Genomic DNA, 13,830 nt, shown 5'->3' with positions numbered 1-13,830 from the left:
AGGGAAACCTTCATAGATGACAGAACCAATGAGGACGGAGGAGGACCGGAGTCACATGACTGAGAAGATACTAAACCTCACCCTGGAGATCATCTACCTGCTGACCAGAGAGGTGAGGAGGATTCTGGGAGGTCACATGACATCACTCTTATCTCTATTAATAAAACACAGACCCTACCAGAGAGGTGAGGAGGATTCTGGGATTCTAACATGATATTCCTATTGGTTCCTCAATACAGAGATTTCCTCTTCTGAAGTCAGGTGATCATATGACCATCACAGTGCCTCCATGTGACTCCCTAAAACCTGAGAGACACAACATGCAGAAGATTCTAGAAGTCACCAAGAAGATAATGGAACTGCTGACAGGAGAGGTGAGCGGTGCTGGGAATTCTGGGACATTATCCAGTAACAGACAAGGGATGTGTCTGGATGGTGACTGTATCATTGTGTGTGTCAGGTTCCTATAAGGTGTCGGGATGTCACTGTCTATTTCTCCATGGAGGAGTGGGAGTATTTAGAAGGACACAAGGATCTCTACAAGGACGTCATGATGGAGAATCAGCCGCCCCTCACATCACCGGGTAAGAGGAGACTTTATTGTAAAGGAGAGAGCAGTACGGAGGATCCACCTAGATCCCCCATCATCCGATAAACACATAGAAACAATGTATTCAGTCAGTGTGTGTGTTTCCTACAGATGGATCCAGTAATGGGAACCCACCAGAGAGATGTCCCCGTCCTCCGTATTCCCGAGATTCCACACAGGTTAACATTGAAGAAGAGATAAAAGAGGAGGATGATGAGGATTTTGTAATGGAGGAGGCAGAGTTTCCAAATGGTCACAGAAAGCAGTACCAGGACACCATGGTGGAGTCATCCAGTTACAGAAATCCACCAGAGAGATGTCCCCGTCCTCTGTATTCCCGGGATTCCACACAGGAAGATCACACCATCCCCCACCATCATCAGGTGAATGAGAATGTAGGAAAGTGATCCCAAGCCCTAAGAGATATCATTCTTCTATTATTATTATTTTGTATTTAATATTATTTCTGCCATTTTGCTGGTTTAGGATGAAGATCTGATAAATGTACAAATTGGGGTTATAAAGGAAAAGACGTATGTGAGGGGTGATCAGCATTTTACAGAGGAGGTTGGGATGATGGACGCAGTTAAAGAGGAAGAAACTTCTCCAGATATCAGCTCGGGTAATTATACAAGAATGTGTTAAAGCTTACTTAGTGATGTTTGGTTGGGTGGTATCATTGATCTGGTTAGTTGTCATAGTTTGGTGTTGTGATTGCACCCAGTTCCACCACAGATCTCTTTTTAAACTTTAAAATGCTCAACCAACATACACTGCTCCAAAGAATGAAAGGAACACTTTGAAAACACATCAGATCTCGATGGGGAAAAATATCATGATGGATATCTATACTGGTATGGACTGGGTAATGTGTTAGGATCTATACTGGTATAGACTGGGTAATGTGTTAGGATCTATACTGGTATAGACTGGATAATGTGTTAGGATCTATACTGGTATGGACTGGGTAATGTGTTAGGATCTATACTGGTATGGACTGGGTAATATGTAAGGATCTGTACTGGTATGGACTGACTAATGTGTTAGGATCTATACTGGTATGGACTGGGTAATGTGCTAGGATTTATACTGGTATGGATTGGGTAATGTATTAGGATCTACAGGTATACTGGTATAGACTGGGTAATGTGTTAGGAAGGAAAGGATGCCACATCATTTGATGGAAATGAAAATTATCACCCTACAGAGGGATGAACTCAAAGACACCCCGAAAATCAAAGTGAAAAAATGATGCAGCAGGCGAGTCCATTTTGGTGAAATGTCACTGCAGGACCTCAGAATGGTCCTCAGTAGTGTGTATGGCCCCTCCACGTGTTTGTATGCATGCCTGACAATGTCAGGGCATGCTCCTAATGAGATGACGGATGGTGTCCTGGGGTATTTCTTCCCAGATCTGGACCAGGGCATCACTGCACCAGCGTAGGGTCTGACAATGGGTCCTAAGATTTCATCCCGATATCTAATGGCAGTCAGGGTGCCATTGTCTATCCTGTAGAGGTCTGTGCGTCCCTCCATGGATACGCCTCCCCAGACCATCACTGACCCACCACCCAACCGGTCATGCTGAACGATGTTACAGGCAGCATAATGTTCTCCACGGCTTCTCCAGACCCTTTCACGTCTGTCACATGTGCTCAGGGTGAACTCTGCTCTCATCTGTGAAAAGCACAGGGTGCCAGTGGTGGAGCTGCCAATTCTGGTGTTCAATGGCAAATGCCAATCCAGCTCCACAGTACCGGGCAGTGAGCGCAGGGACCACTAGAGGACGTCGGGCCCTCAGGCCACCCTCATGAAGTCTGTTTCTGATTGTTTGGTCAGAGACATTCACACCAGTGTCCTGCTGGAGGTCATTTTGTAGGGCTCTGGCAGCGCTCATCCTGGTCCTCCTTGCACAGAGGAGCAGATACCGGTCCTGCTGATGGGTTAAGGACCTTCTACGGCCCTGTCCAGCTCTCCTAGTGTAACTGCCTGTCTCCTGGAATCTCCTCCATGCTCCTGAGACTGTGCTGGGAGACACAGCAAACCTTCTGGCAATGGGAGGTATTGAGGTGCCATCCTGGAGGAGTTGGACTGCCTGTGCAACCTCTATAGGGTCCAGGTATGGCCTCATGCTACCAGTAGTGACACTGACCCCAGCCAAATGCAAAACAAGTGACAAACACTCAGAAAAGATGAGTAGGGAAAATGTCAGTGGCCTCCACCTGTAAAACCATTCCTGTTTTGGAGGTCGTCTCATTGTTGCCCATCTAGTGCACCTGTTGGTAACAACCCCCTCTGCTACTTGACTGAGCAGATGAATATCCCAGGAGTTTCCCTGACTTGATGCTATACTCTGATTATAAAGTGTTGAGCAGTGTATATGAGTGTGGAAAACTCTTGGTAATTTTTCTTGTCTTCTGACAGACGGACTCTGTGGTGGGAATAGAAGGACATCGGAGGAAGATGTGACTACAGAAGATAATGACATGGCATCTTCTCCAGAAGTAAATCCCGTTCCTCATAATATACATGACAGACCTCACCATTGGAGGAGATCATTGGAATCTCCTGATACTTCACATAGTCCTCTAATATCTGACAGTGCCGACGGGTGCGGGAAACCATCTCATCTCAGGGAATCTTCTTTACACCATACAGGAGATTATTCATTCTCATGTTCAGAGTGTGGGAAATGTTTTAAACACAAAAAAAGCCTTCTTAGCCATCAGAGAATACACAAAGGTGAGCGTCTCTATTCATGTTCAGAGTGCGGGAAATGTTTTAGTCAAAAAATATGCCTTCTTAGGCACCAGAGAATTCACACAGGGGAGCGTCCCTATTCATGTTCAGAGTGTGGGAAATGTTTTAATCAGAAAGTAAGCCTTCTTAGCCATCAGACAATACACACAGGGGAGCGACCTTTTTCATGTTTAGAGTGCGGGAAATGTTTTAGTCAAAAAAGATACCTTCTTCCGCACCAGAAAATTCATGCAGGGGAGCATCCCTATTCATGTTCAGAGTGCGGGAAATGTTTTAGTCACAAAGCAGACCTTTTTCGGCACCAGAGAATACACACAGGGGAGCGTCCCTATTCATGTTCAGAGTGCGGGAAATGTTTTAGTCACAAAGCAGACCTTCTTCGTCACCAGAGAATTCACAGGGGTGAGCTTTCCTGTTAATCTTCAGAGTGCGGGAAGTGTTTTAATAAAATAAACCTTCTTAGCCATCAAAGAATACACACAGATGAGCTTCCCTATTCATGTTCAGAGTGCGATAAATGTTTTAATAGTAAAGGAGTCCTTAATAGGCATCAGAGAAAACACACAGGTGAGTGTCCCTATTCATGTTTAGAGTGCGGGAAATGTTTTAATAATAAAATAAACCTTCTTAGTCTTTAGAGAATACACACAGGTGATCCTCTCTATTCATGTTCAGAGTGCGGGAAATGTTTTGCGCTCAAATGTTTACTTGTTAGACACAAGAAAGTTCATACAGGCGAGCGTCTAATCTTGTGCAGAGTGCGGGAAATGTTTTTACTAAGAAAGAACGCCTACTTATACACAGGTGAGCGTCCTTTTTAATGTTACGAGTGCGGGAAATCTTTTCCAAACAAAGATTTATTTCTTAGAAACCAGAAAGTTCATATGGGCGAGCGTCCTATTTCATGTTCAGAGTGCGGGAAATGTTTCACTCCTTATGTACGCTTCAAACAGCAAAGAATTTACACTTATATTAGAGGCTCCATTTTCATGTTCAGAGTGTGGGAAAGTGTAAAAATAAAGGAAATATAATGAAACATCTGAGTGCACCCCCTGCTGGCACTACGGGAAATGGACGCTGCATTGTAACATGTGGAACTGTTTAGTCCATAAACAAATGTGAAACCACCACAGTCCACTCGGGGTTGGTTTACACACGCATCACCCTCTGACCCGCTGTGGGGTTGGCAGGCAGCTGGGAGCCCTTATGTTAACCCTGTAAAGCCCACGCCAGTACGCCGCAACCGTATGCATCGGGGCTGTTGCGGCACAACCCCATTCAGTTGAAGAGCATTGCCCAATGTGACCGGGGGGTGTGAGGTTTGCAGCAGCCGCAAATTGCAGTGCCATGTGTACCTCCCCATCCGGCTGCCATTTAAGCTTAAGGGGATGGTAAAATCATGACTCAGCTGTATAGCTTTACCGATCCCTCCTCACATGAGGCAACAGGCAGGAAATCATGACAATACATGGCCTATCATGGAACTGCATGAGGTCCTAACGGGAAATGCTTTATTCTTTTTGTGTTCTACTTATAAATATGTATATAGATCTAACCTACTGGATGGAAAAAGATCCCTGTAACATGCATTAACCCACAGCAGCCAATCAGGATTTATCTTTCACTGGTAAACCTTTTCTATTGGTTGCTTCATTTTGTTGCTCCTTTTTGATTTTTTGAAGTAGCCGGCTTTTTATTGGTCCAACCAATGTATGATTATTAATACATTTGACACATTTGTTAAATCTATTATAAAGGATTTAAGCTTTATTTTATTCATATCATTACTGTGTGGTAATCGCTTATTCTGATCTTGTCCAATAAAAACTCTTCGTACAATATTCTGTGCCGAGTCTTCTTTTTTACCAATGATTAGATGATCTGTAGCACCCTACAGGTAGGTGCTAGGTAAATGTATAGTGGGGCCTTGTCTGCCTAACAGCAGGGTCATGATTTCTTGTCAGGGTGTCATGGTTTCCAGGTGTGTCTGCTGAGAGGGGAGTCTCCCCACTGGCTCCTGTGAGAGGCTTCTCATAGGGCAGTGGAGGAAACCCAATCAGGGAACACGTTCAGGCAGGCTTGTAGCTACTAGAGCTGCACGACTAATCGTAAAAAAATTGCAATCTCGATTCACCCCCTGATGATCTTAACATGACATTTGCTCGATTCTTTACATAGCTGTGAGGGAGCAGAGAACAGCTGTCAAAGGAAAAAAAAAAAAAAGCCTCCCGCAAATGCCTATCAACATCAATCTCCCAGTTAAGTATAAACACAATGAATACAATGTATCTTTTCCTTCCATCTGCCGGTGTTCTATCAGAAAACCCTACCCCCTCAGATTTCCCTACCTACGTAATTTCCGGTGCGGGTTCGTCATGCACCAGCTGTAGCCGCGTCACACGTCTTACTGTGCATGCGCAGAATAGGTAGGGAATTTTGATACCATCGTAACTGGTCAGACAAAAGTCCTACTGCGCATGCGCACCAACTGGTCGGGCAGCAGCATCTGTTATAACAAACATCCATCCAATCTCCATGGCCCACACTGCACCGAGCCGACAATGGAACAATCCTATTCCCTACCCCCACGCGCACGCCCACTGTCTCATTGTCGGGTCAACGCAGTGTCGGGTCGGCGCAGTGTGGTGCATGGAGATCGGATTTTCGGGTCGGCACGGTGTGGGCGATGGAGATCGGATGGGTGTTTGTTATAAGCGATGCCGCTGCCTGACCAGTTGGTGCGCATGCGCAGTAGGACTTTTGTCTGACCCTTTACGATGTTATCAAATTTCCCTACCTATTCTGCGCACGCACAATAGGACGTGTGACGTGGCTACAGCTGCTGCATGACGAATCCACAGCTGCTGCATGAAGAATCCACAGCTGATCTCAATCGGAAATGATGTCGGTAGGGAAATCTGATGGGGTAGGGTTTTCTGATAGAACACGGGAGGGAAGTTTAACCTCTTAAAGTGGAGTTCCGGGCACAAAAACAACTTTGGCCCATCCACTTGCTGTCGGTCACCTGAAAAGGAAATGGATAGAGGCTTCTACTCACTCTGGTGGCAACACCCTCAGCCTTGTATTTTCCCACCTATGTACTCCATGCATCCTCTCCAACAATCCTCTCCCTCTCACTAAACACCACTAGGGATGGGCAAGCAGTTTGGACCGAGCATAGCTTCAGCCCAAAATGGCCCCCTTGGGTGTTCGCCAAACACCCAAATTTTCTGCGTGCTCTGCGTTTCTTCTATTTATTTTACTATTTACATCCCGCCGAGTGCACAGTCAATAGGATGTTAAGAAGCGAGGCCGGGGAAACCGGCCAGGGCGTCCTTAACAACAAATGAGTCATCAGCTGTCAGCGGGCTCTCCCGCAGACAGCTGAACGTAAAAAAAATTATTGTTGGCAAAGAAAATAAAAAATGGGAAAAAAAACGGCGTGGGGTCCCCACCGTCTACACCAGGCCCCATCCATACCAGGCCCAAAAAAAGGCTGCATGCTTGGATAAGGGTCTGGTATAGATTTTGAGGGGGAAACCCCATGCCAATTTTTTTTTCTTTAAATGGCATATCTTCCCCCCCAAAATCCATACCAGACCCTTATCCATGCACATAGCCTGGCAGGCCAGGACAGGGGTGAGGACAAGCAAGTGCCCCTCAAACCATACCAGGCCACATGGCCTGAACATTGGGGGGGGTGCTTTGGGGCAGGGGGGTTTGCAGGGGGCTTATCGTAATCTGGAAGCCCATTTGAAAAAGGGGTCTCCAGATCCTGGCCCTCATTTACCAAAAAAAGTGTCAAAAATAAAGACATGAGCCAGTTCATTATTAAAACAATAAAATAAAGAAACAATGTCCCCTCATGTACTCATGTATATCCATTGTCAATCACAACAACCGCTGCACCGCCGACCCAAAAAAATCCTCCACCCACAAGGAAGGCTGACTCTCGAATGCCTGCTCTGCTGGGTGACAGTTTTTAAACAGGTAATGGGCAGAGCCACCTGGTGATGTCACCTGGTGGCCCTGCCCCTTATGATGTCACTGATCCAGCATGCATCACTCAGTTACATCACAAGGGGGCGGGCCACCACATGATATCATCAGGTGGCCCTGCTCCTTACCTTTTTAAGAACTGTTAGGCTGTCATTCCTTGAGGGTGGAGTGTTTTCTTTTTTGGGGTCCAGAGGTGCAGTGGGTGTCATGACTGACGACGGATCTACATTGGAGGACATTGTTTTTTTGATTTTTTCTATAGAAGGAATTGTGAAAAATGGGCTCATTGCTTCATTTATTCTTACAATGTACCCCAAACTCATTCACACAGGGGGGCGGGATCTGGGGGCCCCCTTGTTAAAGGGGGCTTCATGATTCTGATAAGCCCCCCTCCTGCAGGCCCCCGCAACCACAGGCCAAGGTTTTGGGGAAGAGGCCCTTGTCCCCATCAACATAGGAACAAGGTGCTTTGGGGCACCCCCCCCCAATGTTGAGGGCATGTAGCCTGGTATGATTCGGGGGGGGGCACTCATCCATCCCCCCCTTTCCTGGCCTGCCAGGCTGCATGATCAGATAAGGGTGAGGTATAGATTTTGGGGGGGACTTCATGCCATTTGTTTTTTAAATTTTGTCATGGAGTTCCCATTAAAATTCATGCCAGACCCAAAGGGCCTAGTATGAATTTTGGGGGACCCCACGCCGATTTTTCCTCGATTTTCTTCTTGCCGGCAATTCTTTTTTTTTTATATTCTGCTGTCAGCGAGGAAGCCCACTGACAGCTCATGACTCATTCATTTTTAAGGACGCAGCGGCCGGCTTCCCAGTCTCGCTTCTTAACAACCTATTGACTGTGCGCTCGACGGGATGTAAATAGTAAAAAAAATGAAAACAGAAAATTCGGGTGATTGGTGAAGTTCTCCTCGGCCCAAACCGCTCGCCCATCCCTAGTGGTGTTTAGAGAGAGGGAGAGGATTGTTGGAGAGGATGCATGGAGTGCATCGGTGGGAGAATACAAGGCTGTGGGTGTTGCCACCAGAGTGAGTAGAAGCCTCTATCCATTGTGTACCCATTTCTTCAGGCCAAATGAGGAGGTTAGACTGAGAAGTTTGGAAGTAGCAGAAGTGTTCGTAGTAACAGGGATGTTGAAGTCGCTGAGAATGATTGTGGGGATTTCAGAAGAGAGAAAGTAGGGCAGCCAGGCAGAGAAGTCATCAAGGAAAGGTAATACCGGTCCAGCAGGCCGATAGATCACAGCAATTCTAGAGGAGATTGGAGAAAATAGACGTATACAGTGAGCTTCAAATGATGAGAGGGAGGAGAGTGGAGAACCTGGAAGGTGCTCTGTGAGGATAGGAGGATTCCCACTCCACCTCCCTTGTGTTCCCTAGGTCTAGATTTACACCTACTTCATTCATCTTATGGTGTTTATCAATAAATTAAGTAAACTGATCCATGTGCAAATTCATATACAACATAAAGTGCTTTGTGCTCAAGATGCTGTTCCCTGCAGACCCACTGCTTCCACTTTACACCTACTTCTTTAATCTTATAATATTTTGTATAAAGTAAAAACCAGAGCAAATTCATGTAAACATACAATATTTTTTGCTCAATATAGTGTTATCTGCAAGTCCACTGCTTCCACATTGCATCTACTTCAATGAAGTTCTGTTGCTCCAAAAAAAGTCCACAAATGAATGAAAAGTTGATAAGGTGTGAAAGTGCTCCGTGCTCCAAACTGTGGCAGCTGTAGTGTAGCCACGCCTTCTTCCACCTCTTACACACGTGATGGTGAGGGCGCCCCCTTAGTAGTGCTTCCCCACTCACCAGAGCAATATGATTCCCAGCTTTTCATCTACCAGAGTCACAAACATCCTTCACACTCTCCTCACCTCCGATGGCAAAGGAACTGGATCCTCCTCGCTCACTCCTGCAAGTCTGCTGCGCTTTCTGTCAGTCTCCCTCCTAGACTCGGCTTCCTCCTCCGACCGCTGTTCCAGCAGGAGCTCCGCCTCTTCATACACACTCAGGGAGGAGAGAAAGGGGAAGGATATACAGTACATACACACACAGCACAAGGCCGTGTTCACACTACCAGACGGTTCTCAGGGCTGCAGTTCCTCTGAGCTCCACAAGGTGGTGATCTCACCTCTACCCAGACAGGAAGTCTCTATGGAATACAGACAGGAAGTGATGTTAGGTAAAGAGGACGTTCCATAGAACGTAGAGGGAGACACTGCAGGATCTGGGGGCAGAAGAGGTAATAAGTAGATTAACCCCTTCAAGGGGATCAGTTGATGATTAATATATCTTGCTTCCAAAGTTGACCACACATGGATGGAAATGTGACCGATCCCTGCTGAACCAGCTGAATTTCCATGTATCTATGGTCACCTTAAGTGACTTCCTCCCCTCCTCCATCATGTAAGTCATGCTAAGATAATCTCCCATTGGCTGAGCAATATTCTCATTTGTCTCTGATCTCCTTCTTGCTATTCCTCCTCCTGCCTGTTGTTTCCTTGGATTGATTTTCTGTGTAGTGACCCCGGCTTCATCTCTTGGATGCGCTCGTCTGTTGCTTGTCCTGACCTTTATCCCGATTCCTGGATCTCCTCCTCATCTCTCCTCCATATCCTCTTACACAGCTTTTCTCCACCCCTGCAGTGACCCCGGGGGGTGGAAACTTGGCACCAGCATGCAGCAAAATCCATCCCCACCATTAGGAACTCTGGAGAAAATTGTCTGCTATTTACACTCCGTTCCTCCGCACGTCACCTGCTCACATGAGAGCTTACTTTCACAGATTTCTGTATGGTAAAGGTCAAAGTTCACTCTTTATTTTAGAAGTGGGAGGCACCCGGGAACAATGACTTGGTTAGCACAGGATCCTCATATATAGGGCCACTCAAATCTCCCCATCCAAATGTCCCTCCATCCCGAGTCTATATGTCCTATGACATCACACTGACCTCACAGCTCCTCCCCCAATGTCCCTCCATCTAGCTTATTCTTCTCCTCTCTTAGGATGTGGGCGGACCCTTGGCATCCTCATTAGCAAAGTGGGACTGTTGGTCCTGCGTTGTATGTAATGATGTCAGAATGCCTGCAACAAGCTTTTTACCCTGCGTAGTGTGGGGGTCCTGTGTGGGTAAATTATACCTCAGTCTGAGGTGGGGCTTTAATCAAATGGAAACCTGAATGGTGAGGTGAGGAGGATTCTGGGAATTTCATTTGATTTTACTATTTGTGTTCAGATCTAGAGTTTTCCTCCTGTGAAGTCTGGAGATCGCATGACCATCACATTGCCTCCACCTCCCTCCCTGATAGAATAGAGAAATACAAAGAAGATTCTAGAAGTCACCTGAGAGATCATGGAGGAGAGGTGAGCGGTGCTGGGAATTCTGGGACATTATCCAGTAACAGACAAGGGATGTGTCTGGATGGTGACTGTATCATTGTGTGTGTCAGGTTCCTATAAGGTGTCAGGATGTCACTGTCTATTTCTCCATGGAGGAGTGGGAGTATTTAGAAGGACACAAGGATCTCTACAAGGACGTCATGATGGAGAATCAGCCGCCCCTCACATCACCGGGTAAGAGGAGACTTTATTGTAAAGGAGAGAGCAGTACGGAGGCTCCACCTAGATCCCCCATCATCTGATAAACACATAGAAACAATGTATTCAGTCAGTGTGTGTGTTTCCTACAGATGGATCCAGTAATGGGAACCCACCAGAGAGATGTCCCCGTCCTCTGTATTCCCGGGATTCCACACAAGAAGGTCACACCATCCCTCACCATCATCAGGTAGATGAGTGGCAATTATTGGTAGTTCTGGTTTATACACAGCATGTTTGTTACAATGAATGTTGTATTATATATTCAGAGTGGAAACCTCGGGGATGATAATATTGATGTTAAAGAAGAGTATAAAGAGGAGGATGAGGAGTATGGAGTGATGGAGGAGTTTTCAGAAGGACACAAGGATATGATGGAGCCACCTAATACCAGGAACCCACCAGAGAGATGTCCCCGTCCTCTGTATTCCTGGGATTCCACACAGGAAGGTCACACCATCCCTCCATGTTACAAGGTTGGTGAGAACGAGATTATAAAACACAGACTCATGGAGACAATGTGTGTATTTTTATGTGATGTCACAATAATAAATCTTATATTTTACAGATGATATTCTCTCTCATTTTCTTGGTTTAGAGTGGAGATCCAATCGATATAGAATTTGAGGTTAAAGCAGAAGAAGAAGAGAGGTATGTGAGGGATGATCAGCAGTCTATGGAGGAGGATGGAATAACGGGGACATTTATAGAGGAGGACACTCCTACAGAGATCAGCACAGGTGGGTCATTAACACTAAATACATTCCTCCACCCATACTGCTCACTGATTGGTCCAGAGTAGGGCGGGGACTGGGTGATATCAGTCTGTAATCCCCTGGTCACTTTCCTGAGCTGTGTTCCCCGTCCTGTATTTCTCTCGGATAATCTTCCTTCTCTGTGCTGCAGACACAATTTATGTCTCTAGACTGGATTTATGGAGATTCTGGGGTTCAGCTGGCAGCAAAATGTTCATTTTCACCATAGGCATTACTAGACCTAGGCACCTGGGGTATGTTTTTTGGGTCTTCTGCCCCATGCCGGGGTCTAGCAAAATATGACAGAACAATTCTCCCAGGGTTACTTGCTCTGTTATTTGCTGGCTGTGTTGGGTGGAGGGATATGTCTGTATAGTCTCACACCCAAGTCACTGAGTGCAGTCTCAGGAGATGGGAGGCAGCGGTGTGGGACCTCTGCAACTTGTCTCATGTGCACATTTTGAGTGGGTGTAAACCCTCCATATACCCAGTGAAGTGACTGTCCTCAGGGGATACACAGAAATGAAACAAATCCTCCTACATAAGTTGTACCCCTTTATCTGCTTTCCTCTCTTTACATCTGCCCATAGTCCAGAATTTAGACAGTTTATCTGAGCAGTCAGAAAAAAGGAGACGGGGATCTGGAGTTACAGCTATGTCTTAAATAGGGACTACTATGTCATGTTAGTTTTTGGCTGGGCTGTACTTAGCTCAGACTGATTGTTCAGTTTTTCGCCTGGTTTTTCCCTAAGCTAAGCTGAGTTGTGATTTCTCACTGTGGCCAGTAGATGTCACCGCTATCACTGGACATAGTATGACATTTCACCAACCAAACTAAAATGATAATTAACCCAAAACCAAAAATGTCACACATTGCAGCTTACCAATCATTAGATGTGGTGGCTGCATTACTTTTCTTTTTAAGGCTTTTTCCCCTCTGTTTTCACCTGGTCACACCTTCTGTATTAGAGCGCCCCCACTCTGGAGACAGCAGCATTATCAGTCTGGGGGGGGGGAGGGGGTGTTAGATGTATTATCAGATTTAAAAACAGTAACAAATTGAAGCCAAACTCCATCTCACACCTTATAATTAGTTACAGCAAATTATTTTTTCCTTTAGGATAAAGGTTTTACAAGAATAAATAAAAGCTGATCATTGTAAGCACCCCTGTCAGTGGTAAATGGTCTGCCCCTTCCCAGTAACTGATACATTCTGCTTTAGAGTTGGAGCTTTTATAGAACAGATTTACTGGCCAGATCACCAGATGAAAATAGAAGAAATCCTAAAAAGGAAAACTAACATCAAATCGAAGAATCGATAAGCTGCAATATAATAAATATTTTCTTTGGGTTTAATGTCTTACATTAAGAATATTTATATTTCTGTCAGCCAATCCAGTAGGAGGTTTATGTCACTGGTGCATGCTGGGGGAGGAAATAAATATATGTGACAGGCCATGTGCTCGCTCTCTTCCCCTGGGATGAGGTGTAGGGAGGGGCTTCTGGATGGAGCTCTGCTGTTAGGTCCATTGGCCTGTTTTGGGGCCTAACATGTGCTGAAGTGGTTGTGAAGCTGTCCTGCCTGGTCTGGAGGAAGCTGTGCCAAGGAGGAGACCCAGAGGAGGCCCCTTGCTGGAAGGAGCCATGAAGAAGGCCGGTCTCTAAGGAGGGCCTGGTGACTCACTTGGAGAACGCACTGAAATTTGGGAATGTGCTTACAGTGTTACTCAGTCGGCTTCTAGGTTCTGACACTGTGAGAATAGACATTCATCTGCAGAGTCTGTAAGTGATCTGCCATGGTATCTGAGACCCCCCCCCAACCCTCACCTCCAACCCCTCACCTCCTGGACCATTCTAAGCCCGGCCTATTTTAGACACTTGGTGTTTACAAGCTAAAATCTGTTTTTTTTTTTGCTAGAAAACTACTTAGAACCCCCAAACATTATATCTTTTTTTTAACAGAGACCCTAGAGAATAAAATGAAGATCATTGCAATATTTTTTATCAAAAAATAGAAAAAATTTCCGCGCTAATATGATAAATAATTAGTAGATGTATGTCAGCAGCCAACACAAAATCAACCAACAGTGACTCAAAAATAACAGTAAACC

The 13,830-nt window shown here is 45.7% G+C and overlaps 1 protein-coding gene and 1 pseudogene across 2 annotated transcripts in view; both read left to right on the top strand.

Annotated features, from left to right (window-relative positions):
• The window catches only part of LOC309543826 (uncharacterized protein), a gene marked incomplete at its 3' end in the record, with an annotated part of 54,985 nt that continues 41,155 nt past the window's right edge, over positions 1 to 13,830 (top strand). Inside the window, exons 1-6 of the mRNA XM_082276258.1 lie at positions 1 to 112; positions 240 to 374; positions 10,817 to 10,940; positions 11,057 to 11,154; positions 11,234 to 11,440; positions 11,563 to 11,704. Of these exons, the coding sequence (XP_082132384.1) occupies positions 17 to 112; positions 240 to 374; positions 10,817 to 10,940; positions 11,057 to 11,154; positions 11,234 to 11,440; positions 11,563 to 11,704 (802 nt within the window). The 5' untranslated portion in view covers positions 1 to 16. The remainder of the gene's footprint in view (positions 113 to 239; positions 375 to 10,816; positions 10,941 to 11,056; positions 11,155 to 11,233; positions 11,441 to 11,562; positions 11,705 to 13,830) is intronic.
• On the top strand, positions 732 to 3,987 carry LOC309543825 (annotated as a pseudogene). The gene is made up of 2 exons: positions 732 to 768; positions 3,248 to 3,987. The product of its transcript is annotated as an uncharacterized misc_RNA (transcript).

Source organism: Pelophylax lessonae (genome assembly GCF_965119305.1).
Source record: "Pelophylax lessonae genome assembly, contig: HAP1_SCAFFOLD_377, whole genome shotgun sequence".
Taxonomy (NCBI): Eukaryota; Metazoa; Chordata; class Amphibia; order Anura; family Ranidae; genus Pelophylax; species Pelophylax lessonae.
Note: the sequence above shows the minus strand (reverse complement) of the source record. Positions and strands in the feature narration are given on the sequence as shown.